This window comes from Schistocerca serialis, chromosome 2, assembly GCF_023864345.2.
Source record: "Schistocerca serialis cubense isolate TAMUIC-IGC-003099 chromosome 2, iqSchSeri2.2, whole genome shotgun sequence".
Lineage (NCBI taxonomy): Eukaryota > Metazoa > Arthropoda > Insecta > Orthoptera > Acrididae > Schistocerca > Schistocerca serialis.
This window is the reverse complement of record NC_064639.1, coordinates 499,808,050-499,834,829: the sequence shown is the minus strand read 5'-3', so window position 1 is coordinate 499,834,829 and position 26,780 is coordinate 499,808,050. Positions and strand designations below refer to the sequence as shown.

Genomic DNA, 26,780 nt, shown 5'->3' with positions numbered 1-26,780 from the left:
CAAGCCCACTCCACCTCCCCCCTCCTCCCTCCTTCCAAGCCCAGGACTGCTTTAAGGGCGCGGGCATTGTGCAATGGGCCTATCTTTTATTAATCATCATTTTTAAAACTCTATAAGAAGATCAAGTATAATTTATAGCAGTTTCCAATTCATGGTGTAAAGATCTCTTTGTAAGAATGTGTAACACCAAATGATTGATTATGATGTGCAGACTCTTTTTGTTTATGGATCATTTTCCCTTCCATACAATGGAATGTAGTGTAAATCCACTATCCTTCATGTGTTTCTGATGTGTGTTGTTTGCTCTGCACATATTATTGTAGTCAAATGGCATATTGTGTGATCCATTGTCGCTCTTTGTGTGTGTGTGTGTGTGTGTGTGTGTGTGTGTGTGTGTGTGTGTGTGTGTGACAGAGAGAGAGAGAGAGAGAGAGAGAGAGAGAGATGCTCTGATGTATTAGTAATTTTATTATTTTTCTGTGCAGTGTTGCACCTAGGGAATGTCTACTTTCATCGGAAACAACTCAAGCATGGAACAGAAGGAGTCGAGATTGGTTCTGATGCTGAAATTCGATGGACAGGACACCTTTTGCAGCTCAGTGTTGATGGAATCAAACGCTCACTCACTACTAAAACTACGGTACTGTATCAGCAAATTAGGATGTTCTTTTTTCTTCTTTTCAACATAGACATTGCTGCTGAAATACCATTTAACATTCTAAAATGGGCAAATTGCTTGTTAGATTTACAGTGTGACCTACACATTTAAATATTTTTTTTGATCAGTTGAGGAGCACCATATATCTTCTGTCATTATTAAATTTAAAACAAAACTCATTGCAGAATGAACTTATGCTGAACGAAACATGCCTGGTCTTTAACTCTTGACCAGTGACTCATATTGGAAGATCATTTATTAAATAGGAATTCTGTTATGGTTTATTGGATGCCAGACATATTATTATAGTGAATATACGGAGTACTTTATGAGCTACTGTGAAAGTTTGTCCTTTATGTCACATGTGAAATCAATAATTCAGTTTTCTTTACTGTATTGGAACTATGTTCTAACTTCAGGATGCAGGTTCAGAATATCTTCTGTTAAACAATAACTGAAAAAAATTAAGCAGTTAATATGAATAAAACCAGATTGAAATCTGAGGAAAAGTGTGGTAATTAAAGTCTGCTCACTGCCTAGTTGATGATTTCTGAAAGTGAATCGTGGGTGGAAAGATGAAACATGTAACTGGAAATAACTAAGGTCATTCTGGCAATCCGTAACTCTCATTTAATTCAATGGCCCACAGGCATTACAATAATTTCTTTCTTCATTCATGTGTAGTTTATGATCTAACATTTGTGGCAACAGCAAATTCCCCTGTTATCTGGAAAGGCATAAAATTTGGCAAAAAAAAAAAAAAAAAAAATGCAACTTAAGATGATCCCGCATAAAGATAAAATGTTTGCAGCCATATGTCAAAATATTTTCAGTACATACCTGTCAGTGACTAGTTTAATACAGTACATAAGGATTAGTTGGTAGATGAAAAAGGAAGGTGTGTAATATCTGCAAGTACGCATTAAGATCCTTGGGTTAGTTACAGCTCAACATAAATTTAATCAAACAGTGAAATTGTTGAATAAAATAAGACTAAATGGGTAAAGTCATCCAGAGCAACAGGTCAAAGAAGACACAGAAAGACAGATGGAAGGGAAATAAGCAATGAAATGATAACAGCAAGTTTGGAAGTGTGAGAAGCTAGATGCGACAGGGGGGCAGTGGTGAAGTAGATGTGAGAGAAAGAAAGACTGAGAATAAAGGAAAAGACAAGATTGAAATGCGGAGTAACAGATAAAAATTAAAGAAATCAATATTGGTCAAAAAGCAACCAAGAAACCTAACTAATGAAAGACATAAGAATTGAAGTGGATGAAGGGGGAGGGGCAAGTTTTTTTGGGATGGGGAGGGGACAAAGGTATTACAAATGAGACTCAAACCGCATCTGATGTGGAAAAAGACATCAAGCCCATGGATGTGGGGTATAAGATTCCAGCTTCTCCTCCCTGTGTTCATTCATTCCCAATGGCAACTTAATGCTCAGTTTCTCTTCCTTTGATGAAGGAGTTCATCTTATAATGACAGTGCTGAAGTAGATGCTAATTGTGGGGAGGACGTGTAATACATTTCTTGTAATAGGGAAGGCATAATTGTTTTCTGTGAGTCAATTAACCTTTGCTAGGCAAAAAATTATATATTTATCACCTAATGTTAGGTAAACTGGTAATAGGAATTTCTAGTTGTGCATTCAGGAAGCAAGAAAATTCACAAAGCATACTGTATTCTTAACAAATATACTTTGCAAGACTAAATAAAAATTGTTTTGTAGTATTTTCCAATGGATAAAAAAAAAGAAAATAATATCAGTATTGATGAATTTGATTTTAGTTGGTACAGCGAATATTTAACTATCTGCAGGAAGCTCGTGGTGAACGTGTCTTCACTCCGCTGAGCATTGACCAGGCTCTAGATGCTCGTGATGCCTTTGCAAAAGCTCTTTACAGCACACTTTTCTCCTGGTTGGTGTCTCGAATCAATCAAATTGTTTTCAAGGGCACCAAACGGACTGCTGCCATTTCTATTCTCGATATATTTGGATTCGAGGATTTCAAGGTTGGTTGATAACTGTAAAGGTATGCTCAATAAATCTTGATATTATTTATCCTTAGACATTATGATAAACATTTGTGGATAATGTAATGAGTTATAAGAGGAAAAACATGTGAAAACTATTGATAAAAATATACATCCATTTGTACTTTGAAGCTGTAACACACAACTCCAGTGCAGAGTACTGTTTGCTATAACTCATTTGAATAGATACAGAGAAATTAAATTCCTTTTACATATCTAGGTGCCATACTACTTATAGTAATCCAGTTAGAATGAATAAATGAATAATTCTCTTTCCCTTGTTAAAATGGCCTTCTGGGATGACTGTAATGGCTTCTATTAATCTAGCAACTATTTGTATTCCAGGAGAACAGCTTTGAACAACTATGCATAAACTATGCAAATGAAAATCTTCAGTTCTATTTCAACAAGCACATTTTCAAGTTAGAACAACAGGAATATGCTAAAGAGAAGATTGAATGGCAAACAATCACTTATACTGTAAGTTCAGTTGTTTTTTTGAATAGCTGTCCATTTTCTTGTTTTGATAACTTATCTCTCTCTTTTATCCAGTGAGTAGATGATTTTGTATTGCATATTTCTTACTTTGTTGGTAACATGTGAAGTATATTATAGAAAAATAATATATAAAGGATCATTCGCACAACAGTTAAACCAATTTAACTAAAATTTTAGAGTAGTCACATTTGGTATGTACAGATATGTGCCGTAGTACATATATCTGTTCAAGAATTCGTATGTGGTCCAGAAAGAGTTGCCTAGGATATGTAATTTCACACAATAATATGAGAAAAGACAACCACTCCTCAAGTAAGTAGGACATTGCACACAGTTAAGCACGTATGTGAGGTATTCCATTTTCCAAAGTAGTATCATCAAGCACTTATGCCATTGTCTACTTCATTCTTTTGTATGAAAAATAGGGTTGCTAAGTGAGCAATAGAGAAATGCGAGTTGGGAATTACTAGGAATAACAAGAAAACAAACCAACATGTCAGGAATAAGACTGGGATGGAAGATGTAATTATGACTGTAACGTAAATCAGATGGAGATTAATATAAATCAGCTGGAGGTGGGTGGGACAAGCATATTGTCAGTAACTTCGTACCTTGATGACAGCCTGTGTGGTTAGTGGGATAGTAAATATTTTTATACCATCCTTGTGATAAAAAAATATGACCGCATTATTCATTCATTTATTCAAGTTTATTTAACATCAATGATCAGTCATGGTTGCATGGCCTGTTATCATGTTATTCTTATTTTGTGTGGTTAAAAAAATTGTAAATTTTATTAATGATTTTGCAAGATTTAAAATGTATTTTGAAGATTGTGAGAGTAGTTGGCTATTATCAGTTCATTATATTGCAGTCGAAAGATATGTTGTGTGGTAAACCAAGTACACAGATGTCTAATCAAAGTATCAGCTGAAACATTACATTTCTGCAAATTTCAATTTGATTTTTTTGTCATTCTTGTAACTTCCAGACTTGCCCATCAGCATAAATTAAGTTTTGCATCTGAACATTCCTTTTTGTTTGACTTACACTGAGTTACCAAAGGAATTGGTATAGCCATGCACATTCACATACAGAGATATGTACACAGGCAGAATACGGCACAGCAGTTGGCAGCATCTATATAAGATGACAAGTGTCTGGTACAGTTGTTAGTTCGGTTACTGCTGCTACAGTGGTAGGTTATGAAGATTTAAGTGAGTTTCAACGTGGTGCTGTAGTCGGCGCATGAATGATGGGACACAGCATCTCTGAGGTAGCGATGAAGTGGGGATTTTACCGTATGACCATTTCACGAGTGTACTGTGAATATCAGGAATCCAGGAAAACATCAAATATCCACACATCGCTGCAGTCGGAAAAATATCGTGCAATAATGGGACCAACAATGACTGAAAGGAATCGTTCAGCATGACAGAAGTGGAACCTTTCCACAAATTGCTGCAGATTTCAGTACTGGGCCATCAAAAAGTGTCAGTGTGCAAACCATTCAATGAAATATCATTGATATGGGCTTTTCAGAGCCAAAGACCCTCTAGTGTATCATTGATTGCTGTACGACACAAACGTTAAGCCTCGCCCGGGTCCGTCAACACCAACATTGGACTGTTCATGAATGGAAACATGTTGCCTGATTGGATGAGCCTCGTTTCAAATTGTACTCTGTGGATGGACATGTACGGGTATGAAGACAACCTCATGAATCCATGGACCCTGCATGTCAGCAGGGGACTGTTCAAGCTTGTGGAGGCTCTGTAATGGTCTGGGGCATGTGCAGTTGGAGTGATATGGGACCCCTGATATGTGTAGATACGACTCTGACAGGTGACATGTACATAAGCATCCGGTCTGATCATCTGCATCTATTCATGTCCATTGTGCATTCTGACAGACTTGGGCAATTGCATCAGGACTACACAACACCCCACAAGCCCAGAATAGCTACAGCTGGCTGCCAAACTCCTCAGACATGAACATCATTGAGCATATCTGGGATGTCCTGCAACATGCTGTTAAGAAGAGACTTCCACCCCCTTGTACTCGTACAGATTTATGGACAGCCCTATAGGATTCATGGTGTCAATTCCCACCACCACTACCTCAGACATTAATTGAGTCCATGCCATGTCATGTTGCAGCACTTCTGTGTGCTCATGGGGACCGTGCTCATGGGGACCCTACATGACTACCAGTTTCTTTGGCTCTTCAGTGTATTTCCAGTGGTTTGACAGAAAAATCTATGACTCTGTAGAACTGAATGATTAATCATTGTCATAAATAACTGTTTCTGTTGCATTGTGAAAAATTGATTAAGTAACCTCTGACAGGTATAATAAGTAACCACTGAGAGATATATTAGGTTTTGGATAATGATAGGACCAGAGTGTCTGACTTTTTAGACATTAGGTTCCAGTCAAGCATATGTTAGTGCATGGTAGAAAAGTCAAAGAATAAATTATATTGTTAAAAAGATCCAAATGGTACTTGTCATTTAGTTAATTTATGTTAATCTGTGTGTTGCTTTTTATGCATTTTTACATTATCAGTTTGTTGTCTCAGTACCTGCATAGTTTTCAAACCTGTTTATTGTTTCAGGATAATCTGCCAGTAATACATCTGATATCTAAAAAGCCTGTGGGTATTCTTCACCTTCTGGATGATGAGAGCAACTTTCCAAAGGCAACAGATATTTCGTTCTTGGAAAAGTGCCATTACAACCATGCTCTTGATGAGCTGTACTCTCGGCCCCGTATGTCTGGAAGTGAATTTGGAATCCGACATTATGCTGGACAAGTATGGTATAATGTTGATGGCTTCTTGGACAAAAACAGAGACACTCTGAGGCCTGATGTTGTGGAACTCTTAATCAGCAGTAAATTGAGTGTGAGTCAGTCTTCCACAGTTAATTCTATTTCACTTTCTTTCTTCCCTTGCCTATTCGCCAGGCCTTTGCTGTAACTCTTTTACCACCATCTTTTATTTTTCACTTATTTTTTAAAAAGAATATGTTGTAGATTGAAATCCTTATCCCTAATCCTCAGAAAAAAAACAAGATGCAAAGGGGCACTGCCTTATCACCTGTTACCAACCTGGCACGGAACAACTGAACTATGTCCTTCACAAGGGATAAGGGATTCAGCTATTTACCATTGTACCCAGAAATGAGGGACCGCTTACCTGCAATTCCCCCCCCCCCCCCCCCTCACCCCCTCCCCAAGTGGTACTCTGCTGTCCACCAGTCCATCATTATTTCTCATCCATTCCCAACCTCTTGCCACATGGATCATGTCATATCCCTGTGGAAGCCTCAGATGCAAAAATTGTCTCATACACCCACCCAGCATATCCTGGTGCATTCCTGTCACAGGGTTATACTATCCCGTCAGAGGCAGGAATAGTTGTGAAACAGTTATATCATACACCAACTCTGATGCAATGTCTGCTCAGTTTTTTTATGTGGATATGACACCAACCAGCTGTCCACCTGAATGAATGGCCAAATTGTGGCCAAGAGCAAAGTTGACCACCCAGCGGTGGAACACACTGCTGAGCTCAAAATGCTTAATTTCAATGGCTACTTCACAACCCGTGCTATCTGGATTCTTTCCTCCAACATCGCCTTCTCTGATCTGTGTAGATGGGAGTTGTCCTTGCAGCACATCCTGTGTTGCCATAGTTCTCCTGGACTCCGTCTCCAGTTACCCCCTGCTCCACCTCCATCTGTCCAAAGGCCCCAACTGGACTCATCATGTGCCCACATCTTCCTCCCTGCAGTCTCCACTTCATCTCTTCTGTCTCCCCCTCCCAAACCACACCTCCGTGTCATTGTAACCACAATACATGCCACTGTCTTTGTGCAAAACTCATCTTTGCTGGTTCCCTTGTTGCATTCCTATCCTCTGCATCTGCTGTCTCCTTCCCAGCTGTCAGCCACTCTTCATATGTAGCTTGGGTAGATTCATCTGAAAGCTAGTAAAGTTTTCAGTCATCTGTGTTTTTTTCAATGATTCAACAACTGTACTATTAAGCGAGTTGTTACCTTTACGCCTAAATTATTTATCTGATTGTGATTTCAGCCCATCATTACAGAGAATCTGAATGGAGAAACTGTTAATCAGCCTGCAACTAGCATTTCAGATTGGTGCTGTTTATTTTCTCAGACTATGCCAAGGATAGAATATATTTTCTACATTTTGTGTATAACAATTTATTATATCCCATGTTGCGTGTTCCTGCATTTGTTATGTCTCAGAGAGTATATGTCTGTTCCAGTTCACTTAGGATGAAATGAAGTACTTCAACAGAAAGAAATAAACGCTTATGTAATTTTAAAGAATGTAGTATTATTCACTATAAATGTAAGATCACAAACAACAAAAATGGCTCACTAAAAATATGAGAAGTAGACAAATTCATCTTTAAGAAGTACCTGTGCAGACTAGGAGAAGCAATTGTAAAATAGTTTGCAATGTAGTGGCGTGAAATGGAGTGGAATATAACTTAATGACAAAAAGCATTCTATAGTTGCTGTAAGCACTGAGAAAGCAGTGGTGTAGGAAAATGTAATTTAGATGTCGAATTATTTCATTATTTACCTTGACCACAATGAGTACTTTGTACTCTCTCTTATATCAAAAGAAAATGCATTTGGTACATAATCTAGGAGAACAATTTTTGTTGTAATTACTCTAATACAGAATAAAACATTATCACTGAGGAGTACAGAAAAGTTGGGAGACTGACAATTAGGCAAGAAAATGAAATATATGCAGAATTTTTGATTATATTCATGGGACTACAACTAGTTGTGTACATACTAAAGACAGAACTAACATTGTTTCAAGAGGGAAGTCATTATTTTATTTTTGAAACTCTGTTACTTTGCTTATGGTATTCCATAGTTTATTAAACTTCTTATATTAAGAGGAAGAAAGTGCAAAAAAATTATTTACTATGTTTATTTGACTATTGTTTTATATGATGGTGGATGGATTATGTGTAATTACACTTTTCTAGAGATCTTTGTTTGCATCTCTCTCTGTCTCTCTCTCTCTCTCTCTCTCTCTCTCTCTCTCTCTCTCTCTCTCTCTCTCTCTCACACACACACACACACACATACACACACACACACACACACATTATGTTTGCAATTCCCTTGCTTCAGCTTATTGTGTCTGCTGTTTCTCATTTTAAGTTTGTTGATTATTTATTTCTGTCTCTTTGTCTTCCACTTAAGAACCGACTTTTCTCTTTTCACTTCAATTTCAGTCTCTCTTTACAGTCATTTCCTTTGTCTTTCCCGATTGTAAGTAGACACAGCAATTGTTTGCCAAGTAATATGTAGGAATGGCTAGTATTGAAAAAGTAGAATTCCATCATTTGTTATACTTTTGCCACTTATGTACATGATTATCAAGTTGTGTTATATATTTGAAGTTCACTTGTATACTTGAATTACATTGGAAACTACCATTACAGATGCTTAGCAAGATGTTCCACAGTTTGCGTTCTAGTCATGAAGCAGCAAAAACCATTAACAAAGCTAATGGACGCTTTGTCACAATGAAACCAAGAACACCAACAGTTGCTGCACGCTTCCATGATTCTTTGCAGCATCTTCTGGATTCTATGTCAAAGTAAGCAGCTTCATTCTATATAAAGAGGAAGTGAAGTGTGTTCTTCAAAAAACACTTTTTGATGCATGAATCCTGTATTGCAACATATACTTTTTTCCTCATTGGAGTAAACTTTTAACTGAGCAAAAAGTAATAGAAGGTAAAAATACCTTTGTTTGATAAGCCACATGGAAATTGTTTCTGGTTGTATAAAGGGAGAATGTGTGTATCCTTGTATTTTATTTTCGCCAGACTAAACTGATGTTTTTCCCAGTATAATACTTAAACACCTATTATAAATTCTTCCGTATGTCGTTTCTTAGGTGTAATCCATGGTTTGTGCGCTGTATCAAACCAAATAATGATAAAGCACCAATGAAATTTGATATGCCAATCGTCCTGGAACAGTTACGCTATACAGGTATGCTGGAGACAATACGAATACGGAAGATGGGATATCCTGTAAGACTGAAATTTGCTCAATTTGTTGAACGTTATCGCTATTTGCTCCCTCACAGAGGTCGCACAGTACAAAGAGGAACTCCATTCAGGTATTTGCATTGATATATATATATTTATATTTATACTACTTTAATGTTTTAAGATAAAAGCACCAGTAGATAATACACTAATGAATTGATGTGTTCATTAATATTAAGAACAACATTTTTTAATCAGTGCAGTTAAATTTCATCATATTCTTCGTGATATCTGAAAAGATAAAAGAAATCTTTTCATATATTATGTACCACTTTTGGCAACATTGCATTAAAAATTGTGCATACAAAAAATGAAAAAAGTGTGTCAGTAGTGTACACAAATTGAATAATTTTTTCCAGTTACTGGTAGGTAATGAATTGTCTTTCAAGTTTTCCTGAAAAAGATTAGAATTTTGTAAATGAAAATATTTGGAGATTATTAAATAAGCTGTAGCTATATTGTCTTCTTGATCTTCTTTGATCTTGTGCTGCACCAAGACTACGTTAGAAACTGAAAAGATAAAATATTCTGAGAAAAGTAAAGAAATTATCTATTAAATGGAAAGTCAGTTTATAGAAAAATCAATCTTCACTTTATCAGATTGTAGAGTGTTACATACTTCAGAACAAGCTGTTGGTTAATACATAGTATATAATCAAACTGCTCATTATAGTGTATTAAATAAATATGTTGCTTATGTAATATGACTTACACTTCATTACAAATGTGGAGAAATTAATATCCAGTGGCTAATTTTAACATGAAAGGTTGAACTTAAGCAAAACACAAAGTGCCTGAAGTCTGGAGGCAGCTGAGTCACTGTACAAGGTCACTGCCATTGTTTTGAAATCTGGATATGGCAGGGTCAGGAATGTTTATAAAACACATCCACTCCTGATTCTGTGACAGTCTATCTTTATCTTATGTTGAAATGTTCCTTGTGTGAGATACCTTTGTGGAGTTGTCAGCCATGGAAGAGTAAGCAGTTAATTTAATGTCTCTTCTACCTTCTTTCTTTCTCTTCCATTTTATTGCACTATTGTTTTATGTGATTGTGGATGTGTTATGTATAATTGAAGCAGATTTAACAATCATGTTTTCCTAGAGATTTAATGTTTATATTTTTTGCATGGTATTTAAGTGATTATAGGCAAAGGTGAATATGGTATGTAAGATATCCATTTTTCATATGTTTGATTCTGCTCTTAATTTTCTTTTTTGTACTTATCCATGTGTACTTATCCATGTGCACTAGAAACTGGCAAAATAAAATTACTCAAATCTACCCAAGAAATTATTTTCACACTGACTTAAAGAAATTTTTGTTTTATTGGACTCAGTTTTTGGATAACTTTAATTTCCTTTATGTGGTATGGTCTGCAAATACAGTTGATTCAGTATGACTAGCTTTTTATTTTTCTTCTAATATTTCAGAAGTCACATAGCTTTTTATTGTTTGCCAAGTTATTCACTTTTTATACCCATCAGATTTTCTGGAACTCACAATTTAATATTTGGTGAGTGAATGAATGAATATGTGTTTCATTAAAAGATTTATCAAATTAAGTTAAAACTAGTGTTATACTCACATGATTTATTGTTATGCAGAATTTCACTAGCAGATAATTTTTTGTCGTTGATGTCAGACAGATTTGCTGTATAGTACTTCTAACAAATGTCTTTCTGTTTTACAACCGTCAGTAAGTGTTCCATCCTTATCCTTCTACTTATCACTCAAATGTTGTAGTGTATGTTGATTTGGAATTGTCATCTTGTTGGTCATCTCTTTTACTGTACTGACTCATTCTATGTGACTAACTGTTTATAATTTTTTGACATTATTTTTACCATTTGCAATCCTGTTCTAGCATATTCTGTTATTCTTGCACATCTTCTTGGAATTGAAATGAAATTATCTTATCTATAATTTTCAAAGTACCGTTGGATTGTTCTCCTCATAAGAAGCATTCCATTTTCTCTGCAGATCTGTTACTCATCATGCATATCTTGTATCATTTCTGTGGCTATCATTCAGGTTTTACTGTTTCATTTCCCATTATTTATTTTTAGAACACTTACTTCTGTTTATTGAAGTTTTCACAGGTATTTTTATTCCTCATTTTCTGTCCATGGGCTTTTAATTACTTTTAAGCATGGTTGTACTATGTAGCAAAACAGTGATCATGTGACTGTGATCATGTGGCAATACATACAGATTATTAAAGGAAGCAGAAACAGCAACCACTCACTTTTAATTAATATATGTATTAAGAAATAGTTCAGTTACTCATTTCAAGCTATCCCATTTACACTGAGCTGACTATGATATAACATAGTCAGGCTGCTGTTTCTGTTTCGTGTAAGGATTCGCTGTATAGTTCGTTCCACATCATTAGTATATGTTAAAGTTTTACATAACAATTTTATAGCATGTAATGGCTTCATTGTTCTGCATTCCACCAACTTTAATGTCTTCTGTGCCATCATTTGTTTAACCAGTACTGCAAAAATAATCCTTCTGCTGCTCTGTTCTGCGGATACCAAGCCAATTAAAAAATGTGACTACTTCCATCACCTCTAACCTCATTGCAGTTTTTCTGGCAACTAAAACCACTTAATTTTTTGTGAGTTTTCCATTCATACAAGGCTAATGATAACATACATCAGTCCAACACAGTTCTATATGATCTGTTTGCATCCTCTTCTGTCAGTAAGAAATCTGTATTTCCCACTAATCTATTTTCTCCATTATCTAATTCAAACTGAGATTTGTGATCTAGTATCTGGAACAAGCATTGCATCAATCTAGTATGTGGAACAAGCATCGCATCAATTTTGTGAAATGATCTGAACTAGTAATTTTCTGGTAGTGTCTTCCAGAGTTTCTTTTTCATCTATTTCCACTTACCACCCTCACAGTTCCTACAACCCATTTATAGCTTTTGGGACAGAGTTACCCAGTGCACAAGCAGTGTTTAAAAACCTTTGTGACCCTTTTTTTGTGGCGGCAGTGACCAATATACGATGAAAAATTACACAGTTATTCAAACGGATGTAGATATGCCTGAGCAGTTGCTTGCACAGACAACATATGTGTCTTTCGTAGCCAGAAAGTGTATGAATTAAATGGCTGTTTATGGACTATAATAGGATTTTTATTCACTGACATCTTACAGGTGGAAAAACTTGACCCCCTAGCTATAGTGGCCCTATGGTCAATAGAAAAATCATGTTGATAGTATACCCACCCCATTTAAAAAGAAGTGATAGATTCAGTGGGTTAGGAGTCTATTCATTCTTCCAGTTTACTCACAACTTATTAAATTGTTCCAGCAATGAGAATTGAATTTTTTTATTTCTTTTTTCCTTTACCAGAGAGCTATGTCGTGTGATACTTGAAACGGCAGCAAGTGGTAGTGGTGATTACCAGTTGGGAACATCACGTGTCTTCCTACGAGAGGGCCTCGAACGAAGACTGGAACGTGAGCGTGCTGAAGTTGTTAAAAAGGCAGCCGTCACTGTGCAGCGACATGTACGAGGTTGGCTGGCTCGACGACGATACAGAGCCATTCGCCGAAGTGCTGTAGTCATCCAAGCACACCTGCGTGGCTGGTCTGCTCGACGGAAGTACCGCACTGTCAGACATGGAGTTATACGTGCTCAAGCACTCTTCCGTGGGCGTAGACAGAGAGTGCGCTACAAACAGCTGAAGGTAATGTAACATATTATGTCCTGGTGAAACCTATGTGCCTGTCCTGTTCACTACTGTGGTTGACAGTGACAGGTCCTGTCAGCCAAGGGAAGGGAGCTGATGCATTAACCTTTCTCTAATCCTCCAAAATGCGCAGTGGTCTTTGCCAACCCAGTTCTTTTGCAGTGCAAGCAATTCACAGTTGGAGCGCTTTTGGAGTGTGTGAAATTCGAAGTCAATCAACAGCCCTCATGAGGTGTAGCTGTAGCTGTGCACCAGAGATGATGTTTTGATAGTGTATTTCTGAAGTTGGGACTAGATGATCATTTGTGATTAAATAAGTTGTTTCTTGCAGTGTGGTAAACTGACAGAACCTGAAAATTTGTTCCAGTGTGCAGACCAGAATTTCAGGTTTAGTCACGTTCGCTATTCCAGACAAGTGTTGCTATTTAGAGACTGTACAAATGAACAGTAGGCCAAAACTTCCAATTAGGTTGGAAGAGACAATGGAGTATAGTGAATCAGATGGACTTTGCAAGATTTAATTGAAGTCAGTACATTCCAGTTCTTAGTGTGAAAATTTGAGTGTGGTGTTTGTTGTGTTCTGTGTTGGCTTTAAACTATATTCCTGTTTGGTTGTTGTGGATATTATCAGCAGTAGTTTCTAGGAGTCTGTTGGAAGTGATGCATGAGCTGTTACTGATGTGCATTTTCCAATCCAGTGGTTGGATCTTGGAATCCTTCTGAAAGTATTTACATACTTACATGACTTCAGTTAACGACTTTACAGTATGAGAGGTTTAACCCTGTCTCTTGGGTCAAAGCAACGCTGGCGATATTTATTTAGACTGATTTAACAGTATAGCAGTGCAGAGGATTAATGTGAGTTTGCCAACAAATGTCTCCTATTAACTCTACAGAGCAGTACATAACATAATTTGACGTGTGTGCTGCACTTTGCCAAGAGTGCAAGGATTCTGATCATGGCCAACAGTGTGACACAATGTAAGCTCCCAGGTTTGGACAAAAGGGACATTTCAATAAGCACTTGTGAATGTGTGGCAGTTTACGTCATTGGAGACAGCTATTTAAATTTCTGTGGGAAAAAGGTCTGTTAGAGGTAGAATATATTCTATCTTTTGCTTAGTTAGGAAATACTTGTTAGGAAACATTTGTGACCTTTTAAAAGGAGCCTCCTAACAGTTCTTCATGGTTTTTAATATTTTATTTGTGGTAAAGGCTACAAGTGAGATAGCTTACATTGAACGTAGTAAAGCAATTAGACTTACAGAAGCACAGAAGTTCAACAGAAGTGCTAAGAAATCTTATTCATTTATGATCTTAAACCCATAAACTAATGTCAAATAACTGTTTAGTTTATTTCAGTATAGTGGCACGTGGAATGTTACAGCCATAACAGAATTAATTCGTGACTGCTGGATCCACACAGATGAGCTGAAGCAAGTGAAGAACATCTATGTCTACATTTACATCTACATTCACATCCATGTCCATTCTCTGCAAACCACTGTGAAGAATGTGGCAGAGTGTACATCCCTGTTATTAGGACTTTTCCTCATTCTATTGATGTGTAGAGTGCAGGAAGTGTGTTTTGTAATTAGTCTGGTCTTGTCTTCGCATGAGATTGTAATATATTCATAGATTCATCATCTAAAGTTGGTTCTTGAAACTTACTAAGCAGCATTTCATGGGATAGTTTGTTTGTGTCTTCAGGTGTTTGCCAGTTCAGTTAGTCCTATTTGGTGTGGGTCCCACACACTTGTGCAGTATTCTAGGAGTGATCACATGAGTTTTTCATAAGGAATCTTCTTTGTAGACTGATTGCATTTCCCTAGTATTCTACCACTGAACTGAAACCAGCCACCTGCTTTATCTATGACTGAGCCTATGTGATATTCCATTTCATATTTGTACAAGTTGTTTTACCCTGCTACAAAAATTTTTTTAATTCTTGAGCCTTTATACATCTGATTTTCGAAATTTTGTTGCTACTTTTTGGTACATGTTCCTGATGTATTTTTGCATTTTCAATTTAGTTTATTGTTGACAGTTGAAAAGGTTATATGTGTTTTCGAATGCTCGGCGAATTTTCACTTTAGAAAAAGATAGATCAAAGAATTTCCTTTAAATTTTGCTTGAAAAATGAAATAAAGTGCAGCACCGCTTTTGAAATATTGGCTGTCTTTTTGGCGAATCTGTTATGAGTAAGACAAGAGCTTGCAAGTGGTGTAAATGTTTCAAAGAGGGTTGAAAAAACATTGAAGACAACAACGCCTTAGCACGTCAGTTACTGATGACAGTGTAGAAAAATATAAAGAAAATGGTTCCGAAAAACCACTGGATCAGCATCAGAGGAATTGCTGATGGCATCGGTGTATTTTGTGGCTCATGCCAAGAAATTCCCATTTGGTGTTTTGGGCATGAAACATGTAGCAGTAAAATTTGTTCTGAAATGCATGTGTTTATATGGGTGTTCCGCAGCCTATTTGTAATAAATAATTTTCTTTATGTATGCTGATTTGTGTACCAATCGCTATTTTTATGTTAATACTTTTGGACTAAAGGAGACCACTCACAGAAAAGCAGAAGCATCGAGTCACCAGTTAGCACATACAAAAAGAAAGAAAAGTTTCTAGCTTTCATCTACATCTACATCTATACTCCGCGAGCCACCTTACGGTGTGTGGCGGAGGGTACTTATTGTACCACTATCTGATCCCCCCTTCCCTGTTCCATTCACGAATTGTGCGTGGGAATAACGACTGCTTGTAAGTCTCCGTATTTGCTCTAATTTCTCGGATCTTTTCGTTGTGATCATTACGCGAGATATATGTGGGCGGTAGTAATATGTTGCCCATCTCTTCCCAGAATGTGCTCTCTCGTAATTTCGATAATAAACCTCTCCGTATTGCGTAACGCCTTTCTTGAAGTGTCCGCCACTGGAGCTTGTTCAGCATCTCCGTAACGCTCTCGCGCTGACTAAATGTCCCCATGACGAATCGCGCTGCTTTTCGCTGGATCATGTCTATCTCTTCTATTAATCCAACCTGGTAAGGGTCCCATACTGATGAGCAATACTCAAGAATCGGACGAACAAGCGTTTTGTAAGCTACTTCTTTCGTCGATGAGTCACATTTTCTTAGAATTCTTCCTATGAATCTCAACCTGGCACCTGCTTTTTATAGTTATACATTTATGATCTAGAGTAAAATACACACAGAAAACACATATGCGCACACTTCACTTATATATACAAATGCGCATACAAACCTATGTCCCTATGTAGTGCCAGCTGGACTCCCGGCACCATATAAGTGCATAGACATGTGTGTGTGTGTGTGTGTGTGTGTGTGTGTGTGTGTGTGTGTGTGTGTGTGTGTGTGTTTTGCTCTAGATTGTAAAAGGATAAACTGCGAAAGCTAGCAAGTTTTCTTTCTTTTTGTGTGTTCCTATTGACAACTCAATTTTTGTTCTTTTGAGTGAGAGGTCTCCTTTCTTTGAATCCAAAAGTATGTATTCCACAAGAACTTTCCAACACTATTTTTATTTTCTTTCTTTTTAGAAATACTGGAATTTATAGCTGTTCATAGTTTTTTTTCCCCCCTTTCAGGAAGAACTAAAGAGACGAGCAGAAGTTGAAAAGGTAGCACGTGAAAGAGCCCGAGTGAAGGCACAACGTGAGGAGCAGGAGAGGGCGTCTCGTGCTGTAGCTGGTGTGAACCACCTGGAGATACCTGCAGAGTTAGCTTTCATTTTTAGTAAACTTGATGGTAAGAGCTTTGAGAATGAAACAAATTCTGACGGTCAGCATTATGATATTTAGTATTGAAGCATAGATATTCTCAACTTCCTAAATTGATATAGTGTCAGAAAGAACCTGTCATATTATTATGTAGTGCCCCTGTTCTCTTTCACTTTTTAAATAACCAAAAAATTCACTTAATTTAATCTATATGTGAACCACTCACATGATACTTATAAATTATTAGGTCAGATATATTGTATTTTTTAAAAAAGGAAATATGTATAACTTTTTATAAAGTTATAACAACAAAAATAATCAGTTATTGATAATATAATGTAAATGAATAGATAAAAAATCTACTCAACAAGCGGCAGCAATGGAACATATGCACAAAAGCATTTAACTTTTACAAGCTTTCGGAGCTCCTCCTTGTAGCAGAAGAGTTGAAGGGGAAGGAAAAGCACTGGAGAGGTTTAGGGAAAGGTGTACAGTCCAGAAAAGTCACCCTGAACCCCTGCTCAGGGGAGACTTACTGGAGGGGATTAGATGGAAAGACTGATTGTTGGGGACTGTATCGGACAAGATTTGTAAACATGAGAGCTTAAAGGTGAAAGACAGGGTAATATGCAGGACAGAGATTACTACTAAAACACTGTGCATGAGTTAATAAGAATGAAAAGCTAAGTGCATTGTATGTTGCACAGATGAATTCTTAGATACGTAGTAGTAACTGTAAATAAATAAATAAATAAAATACAATAAAAAATAAGTAATTACTTTGTGTAAAGAAAACTTATGTTAAAGTGACATGTTCCACATCATTACAAAATGTCCTATTCATGATCTATGGAACAAGGATTAATGTATGTATGTAACAGAGGCAGGAGGAAGGACGGCAAAAAATAGACAAGTCAGAAAATGAAAGATGTAGAAAACTAAAATGGAGCAAAGAAAGGAGTAGTTACTGTGAAGAAATGCTGAGACAGAAGGAATTAACATAAATCAAGGCCAGGTGGGTTGTGAGAACCAAGTGCTAGTGCTAGTTCCACCTGTGGAGTTCTGAGAAACTGGTGTCTGGGGGAAGAATACGGATGGCACGTGTGGTGAAACAGACACTGAGATCATGACTGTCATGTTTTACAGCAAGCTCTGCAACAGGATATTACATGTTGCCTGTATACACCCTCTGCCTATGCCCATTCATCCTGACTGATAACTGGGTGGTAGTCATGCCAATGTAAAAGGCCGAACAGAGTTTACATAACAGCTGGTATATGACGTGTGTTGCTTCACAGGTGACTTTCCCTTTGATGGTATATGTTTTCCCAGTTACAGGGCTGGAATAGGTGGTGATAGGAAAGTGCACGGGGCAAGTCTTGCAGTGGGGACAGTCACAGGGGTAGGAGCCACAGGATACGGAGATGGATACAGAAGGAGCATACGGTCTGACAAGGGTATTGCAGAGATTGAGAGGGCAATGAAAAGCTATTCTTGGTGTGGTGGGCAAAATCTCAGATGGAATGGATCTCATTTCAAGGCGTGATTTTAGGAAGTCATGGCCTTGTTGAAGTAGTTGATTGATACATTCAAAACCAGGATGATACTGGGTGACAAGTGGTGTGCTCCAAAGATGTTTTTTGGAGGTATCAGCAGTATCAGGACTGGATGTGATAGTGTGGAAAATCTGCTTCTCAACTAGGCAGTTGGAATAATTATGTCCAGTGAAGGATGAAGTGAGACTGGTGGTGTATTGCTGTAAGAGTCTGCATCAAGGAATGTTTGATATGGAAAGGATGGCAACTGTCAAAATGTAAGTACTGTTGTTTGTTAGTAGGTTTGATGTGGACAGAAGTGTGCAGCTGGCCTTTGGTGAGGATGAGATCAACATCAAGGAAAGTGGCATGGGATTCGGAATAGGAGCACGTGAAATTTAATTGGGAGAAGGTATTTAGAGATTCCAGGAATTTTAACAGGTCAGTCTCACTGTGAGTCGATACGGCAAAGATGCCATCAATGTATCTAAACGAAGCCAGGGGATCACAGGAAGGCCCCCTCCAAGTGACCCATGAAAAGGTTGTCGTAGGAAGGAGTCATCCTGGTTCCTATGGCCGTACCCCTGATCTGTTTGTATGTCTGCCCCTCAAAGGTGAGGTAATTGTTGGTAAGTATAAAGTAGATTAAGGTGAGCAAGAAAGATGTCATAGGTTTTGAATCAGGTGGGCGATGACTGAGAAATATTCAGCAACAGACAGACCATGAACATGACCTGAAATGAGATCCATTCTGTCTGAGATTTTGCCCATCACACCTAGAATAGCTTTCTATCACCCTCCCAATCTCCACAATATCCTTGTCAGACCCTATGCTCCTTCTGCACACATTTTCCTACCCTATGGCTCTTACTTCTGTTACTGTCCCCGCTGCAAGACTTGCCCTCTTCACCCTCCTACCACCACCTATTCTAGCCTTGTAACTGGCAAAACATATACTGTCAAAGGGACAGCCACCTGTGAAATGACACGTCATATACTAGCTGTTACATAAACACTGTTTGACCTTCTACATCGGCATGAGTACCATCACCCAGTTATCAGTTATTATAAAGTTAGTAAGATAACATAAGAAAGACTGAAGGATATCATTATGACACATTGTTCATAATCTGTTGTCAGGATGTAGATAACTGAAAATGGTGTTACAAATTAATTGCATCTTCAGAAGCAGTTCAGACTGTTAAGAACAAAATTACTTATCAATATACAGTTAAGTATGAAAATATACATCATTAAAAGACATAATAGCAATCTTTTATTACCAACAATTTATTGCTACTAATTCATATTGTTTTTCTATTTCATAGATTGGCAACAAGTCCATTCAGAAAGAAATTTGGTAAAAGTAGTTGGTGGTGTACAGTCATCTGCCCAGAATGAGAAGTATCATCTACCACATGACATCGATCATTATGCATTTACTAAATTCACCAATGTCTACTTCAAGGTAAATGTTGCTTCTAAAAATATTATTTTGTTGTGTGGAATTGGTAATTTTACAGCACTCTTCCATAACCATAAAATATAGTATGTGTGATAAAATTATATGTATTATGAAAAATGCTGATGAATTTGATGTATTTATAAAAACAATGCATGATAGTCAATTATTTTAACAGGAAATTGTTATGGATTTCATCAAGAAACTTCTTGACATGTGTAGCAGTAATTTATGGAAACATAAAAAATTCTAATTCTGGTGCTAAAAACAAACATCAAATTCATTTCTGATAAATAAGAGTTGTATACTGAACATTTATCCTTGCCTGAGATTTAAAGGTGTGTGAGCTCTGTTTGTACTAATCACACACTTCTTCATTTATGGAAGAAGCCTTGGAGTCCGGGGCAAGATTGAGAGTGCTAAATGGACACATGCCGTTTTAACCCTGCGTAAATTGGCCCCTGGGTGCAGTAGGCTGCCTGGCTAATAATTACCTTTGGGAGGCAAAATTCCAGTGCCGCTGATAGACACATTTAAAAAATTGAAAACAGTAATCCCAGTTTCAGAACTATTAATTCTTTCCTCGGGAAGGAAAGAAGTGTGCATTGTGGAAGGTTAGAAAGCAGTGGCAAACACTCAGACCCCAGAATTAGAGGACACACCTGATGTGATGGTGAGGGAAACAACGATGTGTCTATCAATAGTACTGGAATTGCACCTCCTGATGGTAAGTATTGGTCAGCCATTCTGTCTCTTTGCAAATTTTATAGGTTTCTCAAGAGAATTTTCCTATGATACAGTTAATCATGTTATCAAGAAGTATATGGTTAATAATGTCACTTAACATAACTTGGATTGGACTGGGTTTGGGGGTGGCCTTATAATCTACTAAAACATGAGTTTTTAATCATGTTTCTGCTACTTTTTGTATCTGTGCTGTGGGGTCCTGAGCCTTTCATGCTAGCAGGAAAACTGAAAATAGATATCAGATTTTCTGCTATGTAAATATTCACTTGTACTAAAATTTGTTTTTGTTTCTTCTGATATGATTAGATGTAGATCATTAAAATGTTTAAAAAGCTTAACTTATTAGAATGTCATAGTTTGGAGTTGAGTTGTTAATTTTATTAGGCTTAACAAAGTCATTTGAAGTAGTAGACTTGATAGCCACTTATTTTTTATTCTAATTTCACAGAGAAAAACCATAGTTGTCTCTGAATTGTTTTAGCTGAGAAACAATTAGCTAGTTCCAACCATAGAGGGTTTCCATCTTTTAGACGTGTACCTTGTGTAATATGAACAATGCAGATTTTTCTGAAGTGTAATGAGTGTGTAATTATATTTCAGAGTCATCTTTGGGGCATGAAGAGGGAGCCTATTAAGACACCGTTTCTTGCTAAGTCAAAAGACATTGATTATCAGGATTCACTGGCTATTTTCAAGCTGATTCTGAGGTTTATGAATGACAATAATTTGAGTGGCAAGAAAGAAATTGCACTTGGTGATTATATAGCCAACAAGGTAAGTTTTTTTTCTTTTTAGAAATCATGTTCTTGGTAATCAACTTACAATTTGAGTGGATGTCCTTTTTTACTTGTTCTGGGACGTTTTTAATATGAATTACAAAATAAATTACAAATTAATTAAAATCAAAGGTAGTGCATAACGTTACTTAAAATTCAAAATTTGCATTAACTTTTGAACCTTTGCTCCTGTTCTAGCTTTAGCATGGGGTACAGTGAACTCATTTTTTCATGTTCAATTACAGCTGGTGTGTGAGGACCTAAAGTTACTTAAAATTCAAACTTTGCATTAACGTTTGAACCTTTGCTCCTGTTCTAGCTTTAGCATGGGTTACAGTGAACTCATTTTTTCATGTTCAATTACAGCTGGTGTGTGTGGACAGGGGGGAAGGGGGGAGGGGAATGTGCATGTGCACATGCACATGCTGTCCATTTAATTTTCAGTTTTCTTCTGTAGCATCACATTTCAAAAGCTTCTATTTTCTTCTTGTCTGGACTGCTTATGAGCCACAGTTCGCTTCCGTAGAAGGCTATCTACATTTAATCTAATTCACGTGATTTAATTCAACTACATGTCATTACCCATGTTTTACTTTTGTTGATTTTCATCTTCTAACTTGGTTTCAAGACACTACCCATTTTTCTGAACTGAATTTTCATGTCCTTTGCCACCTCTGACACAATTACAATGTTGTTGCTAATTCTCTTTATTTTTTTCTCCCTGAACTGTAATTCCCATTCCAAATTCCCCTTTACTGCTTGTTCAGTTGAATAACATTGAAAATAGGCTACATCCCTGTCTCACTCCTTCCCAACTACTACCTTCTTTTCATGTCTTTGGCTCTTTTAATTGCATAGATGTACAAATTGTAGATACCCTTTGGACCCTGTGTTTTATCACTACTACATTCAGAATCTGAAAGAGTGTTTCAGTCAGTACTGTCAAAAGCTTTTTCTAAATCTATGAATGTTATAAACGTAGATTTACCTTTCTTCAACCTTTCTTCTATGACAAGTCATACTATCGGCATTATCTTGCGTGTTCCTACATTTCTCCAAAATTCACACTGATCGTTCCCAAGATAGGCATCTGTGAGTCATTTTTTTCTGTAAGTAATTTGTTTTGGTACTTTGTAACATGGCTTATTGAACTGATGGTTCAGTAATACTGACATCTGTCAGCACCTGCCTTCTTTGATGTTGATATCATTAAATTCATGTTGTAGTCTGAGAGTATTTCATCTGCCTCATGTGTACTGCATACCAGGTGGAATAATTTTGGTCTGGATGATTCTGCGAAGAATCTCAATAATTCTGAGAGAATGTCATCTACTCCGGTGCCTTGTTTCAACTTAGATCTTCCAATGCTCTGTCATAGTCTTCTCACACAATCACTTCTCCCTTATCTTCATCTTTTTCCCCTTATGTGTCTGTTTTATCGACTTATAGTGGCACCCTTTGAATACTTCAAACTTGCATAACATTAATTATTATTCAGATATGTATAAATTTTATCGTGCAACACAAATGTTTTTTCAAATTTCTTGCCCTGACACATTGTTATGAGTGTTATCCATTTGCCAGCCAAATTTGTTCTGCTTCTCTTCCACCATAACATCTCCATTGCTGGAGGCAAGAACATGGGAATTCAAAATAGAATTGAGGGACTGTATTTCAGCAACAATGCTTGTAGGACACATTTCAAATTATATAAAATGTGTTGAAATTATTGATAGGATTCATTCTTTAGTTCTTGGACTTTTATTATGTATAGTTGTGAACTGGACTGAAGACTACCAACAATACACGATCAACAGCTGATGCTCGAGTTTGTAGTCCCATTGTATAATTGAAAGTATTATTTATATTCTTGTAATTATTATAGTATGACAGTACAAGTATAACATGTGCATAATATTTGTGGAAGTGTAGCTTCTATTGAGTCACATAAAAGTGCCATTGAATGAAAAAGTAACAATACGTAACGTATAACAATTCTGTCGTGAAGAAAAGCAGATAATTTACACTAGCATGCATGCTGTTACGTGCCGTCTCATCAGTTAAGGCTTTGCATGTCAATTATTAGGTTGCAAAACAGTCCTCTTGTTTCCTTATGTTTGTGAGTAAGGGAAACTTTATTTTGATTCTTTTTTTCCTGTGTCCAGTTCGTAAAACATGTTCTGCTTTTCTCTGAGCTCAATTGTACCATTCTTGCTTCACTTGAAAAAATTAAAGGCGGGTACACATTCAGATGACACCAGCAAATGACAGTAACACGACTGACCATCTGAAGTTTAATGGAGCCATAACACAGTGACAAAGAAATGAATAAAGACCAATCCTTTCACTTTGTTATGAACAAAGCAGTGCCCCAAAGTAATACATTGCATACGTTGACAGCAGATATAAGCAGTATGATATGTTAAAAATTATGTTGTTCTCTTTGGTGGAGAGTGCGGCAAGTGGTGGGCTGGGGGATAGGGACCAAGGTAAATGTATCTTTTTCATCGACTTAATTTCCTGGTCACAAATATAACACAGACATAAAGTAATAAGTTTTATTAAACATCTATTAACTTAATACATGATCATAATGTTACTGAGGAGGGATGAGTTTGGAGCTGGCCTACTATTTATGAAAAAGAGAGCTACATATATATGTTTTCATCACTCTGCAATTGGTTTTAAATGTTTTTTATTTACATCTTGATGTTTGGAGTGAGATTACTGGTTATCAGACACATTGCTACAGTCAGCTGAATGTCATTAAGGCTGCTCCTAAGCTTCAGTTTTGTTAATTTCATTATTGAGAAAATACTTTCACACAAATGTGTGGTCCCGAACATACTGCAGACTTGAGCAGCTATTCAAAACAGTTGCGGCAACTGTTTTCAAGAGATGTTCTTGTAAAACATATCAGTATTTTTCTGCAATGTGAAATCTCTTCCTGAGCATTATACTGAAAGTGAATGAGCTCCAAAAGAATTTCAGGAGGTGCACTTCCAACCTCCACTGCAAAAGGAGTTGCAAAAATACTAAAGTAAAGTTCAAATTGGTTTAAGTCACTAAATCTACAATCAGAGTTTTCGAACAAAGCCTTTAGCACAGTAACAAATTCATCAAAATATTCACTCATTGTCTCCTTTTCAAGATTTATTTAATTTATAACTATTCCAATATTCAAAAAGTGTTTAGAAGACCCTTCTGAAAGTTGCTTTATCCATAACAGCAAAACGGTGTCAAAAACATTGGTAATTAGTTTATGTCTATCCAGCAAAGTTGTGCTCAGTCAGGTGCTTTGTAGAGTCATCAAACTCTTTTACTTCCACATCTATGAATAACTGTGAATAATGCGATGTCCTTATGCAAGGGTGGAAAAAGAAACAAAAGAAAGTTCTAAAACAACACCATTCCAGCCCAAGATGCTGGAGTTGGCGGCCGTGTTTGTGTGAGGTGTGCTCATTGTGTGTGTGTGTGTGTGTGTGTGTGTGTGTGTGTGTGCGTCGTTTACTGATGAAGGCTGCGGCCAAAAGCTTTATGTAAGTGTCTTTTAATTGTGCCTGTCTGCAACTTGACGTGTCTTCTTTACAGTAAGTAGCAGTCTGTCTTTTTCTACATTGTTGATATTCCTACCTGGAGTTTCCATTGTTCAATTCAACCATTGTACTTCAAAAAATACAGCACAAAATAGTCACAACCTAGCTCTGCTAGGAAGGATTTAAACTATCAACGTGCCAAACAATCTCAGTTTATTAATGGTTTTTACAACAACATCCATGGTATCCTGTATTTTGGCACATTTTGCCGGCTTATTAACGTGATGTAGGATGTACTATATCACTGGTATTTCTTACTGGATACCAACTTGTTTCACCGTTTTTCTTATCAAAGCAACAACACCAGACTTTTTACTAATTATTGCAAGAGCTCCATCAGTTGAAATCAATGGAAGTTTTTCCCATCAAAGCTTGTAAGAGTATTTGTCAATAATGTTTTCTAAGCAATAAAATATGTCATTGTCCATAGTTGTATCATGTGTTGGCAAGAAATGAAGGAGTTCCTCCATGACATTGAACTTAGCATCAAAACCTCTTACAAATACAGCATGTTACATTCATGCTTTCATCCAAAGCCAAAGAGAGGAAAAAAAAACTAAATCCATAGTCTTATCTTTCACTTGCCTTTCCATGTCCTCGGCCTTGCATCTGCAAACTGTTCTCCATGTAAAAGGAACTATTTCAAAAAACAGAAAGGGTCACTGGATACAAGACCGTTGAGGCAACAACAACCTTGTCACAAATTCTTCTTTTGTGAAGAGGCACACTGTTTTGGCTATTTTAAGAGCTGTGTGGTAAGCTCACTCATCATTGTGGGTGACATGGTTTACTTTCTGTCATTACAATGAAGAGGTAAAATAAAGGTCAAAACCACACATAATGCATTATAGATAATAGTAATATTTTCAAGAAATTAACACACACACACACACACACATTGTACTTCTTCCATGCGATTAAAATAGCATTACAAAAGAGACATTAAAAGCTGGTTTGTGTTTCCAAAAGAAAGTGATTTTCTTCCCACACTGGGTTGAAGAATAGTGGTTCAACCAGTTTTTGTTTTGAGGATCTTAACTCCTCAGCCATTTTCCTCTCACTAATTCTGTTGTACCACAAATGCCAAAAAGACTCTGATAGTGACAACAATAACAGCACAAAGTAAACTGGCCCATTTTGCCGCTTGCATATCAGTAACAAATAAACGATGTTAGCGGAGAGGTGGATGGGGAACTGCTGCCTGACAGCACCCAAGGGCAAGCAATACAGGAACACACGGGAGCCCAAGCCCCCATTAGTGAATTTGCCCACATCTAGTCAAAGACAATCTGTTACTTGTGATAAATAATTCTTTAATGTTATTTGTCTGCTTGGCTTGCGCTGCACAAAAATTCAGCATGTTTGTACCAGCAGGCATACAGTATTGGTGAATAAAATAACTTCAGCTACAGGTGAGGTGTCTGATAATAACAAAGAACTTTCTTTTCATCTTTGATAAATATACAATGGATTTTGTATTGTCCTGTGTGAGTTCTTTCTCTAACTGTGCAATTATGGAAAATTTTGGATGGAATGTTATATGTATATTATGAGAATATTTCATTATTTAACAGTTAGAAGAGATGTTGAGCAGTGAGCTGTCATGCAGAAAAGATAGAAAATTTCTGATTTCTTAAAAATATATTGTGCAGTCGGGACCTTCGTTCTCTGTGCATCTCCACCGTCCCTCTTCATCAATCAGCATCTTCACCAGTCACTATCCTCACCTCCACTCTTCCTGTTCCTACTAAATTCCATTTTTTGTTCCAGCAACAGTTTCTCCTTCCCCTGTTACGTATCTCTCTCACCACAGCTGACTGACTGTAATCTTTATTTTTTTCTTAATGTCATTGTTGTATTCTGAATCCACCAGCTTCTCCCTATACCTTCCCAGTTTCTTTCAA

General features: G+C 36.9%; 1 protein-coding gene across 1 annotated transcript in view; it reads left to right on the top strand.

Annotated features, from left to right (window-relative positions):
* The window catches only part of LOC126457445 (unconventional myosin-XV), a 945,978-nt gene that overhangs the window by 579,958 nt on the left and 339,240 nt on the right, over positions 1–26,780 (top strand). Inside the window, exons 10-19 of the mRNA XM_050093727.1 lie at positions 486–640; positions 2,477–2,671; positions 3,038–3,172; positions 5,807–6,094; positions 8,690–8,847; positions 9,150–9,377; positions 12,682–13,018; positions 16,629–16,788; positions 19,624–19,763; positions 21,105–21,278. Of these exons, the coding sequence (XP_049949684.1) occupies positions 486–640; positions 2,477–2,671; positions 3,038–3,172; positions 5,807–6,094; positions 8,690–8,847; positions 9,150–9,377; positions 12,682–13,018; positions 16,629–16,788; positions 19,624–19,763; positions 21,105–21,278 (1,970 nt within the window). The remainder of the gene's footprint in view (positions 1–485; positions 641–2,476; positions 2,672–3,037; positions 3,173–5,806; positions 6,095–8,689; positions 8,848–9,149; positions 9,378–12,681; positions 13,019–16,628; positions 16,789–19,623; positions 19,764–21,104; positions 21,279–26,780) is intronic.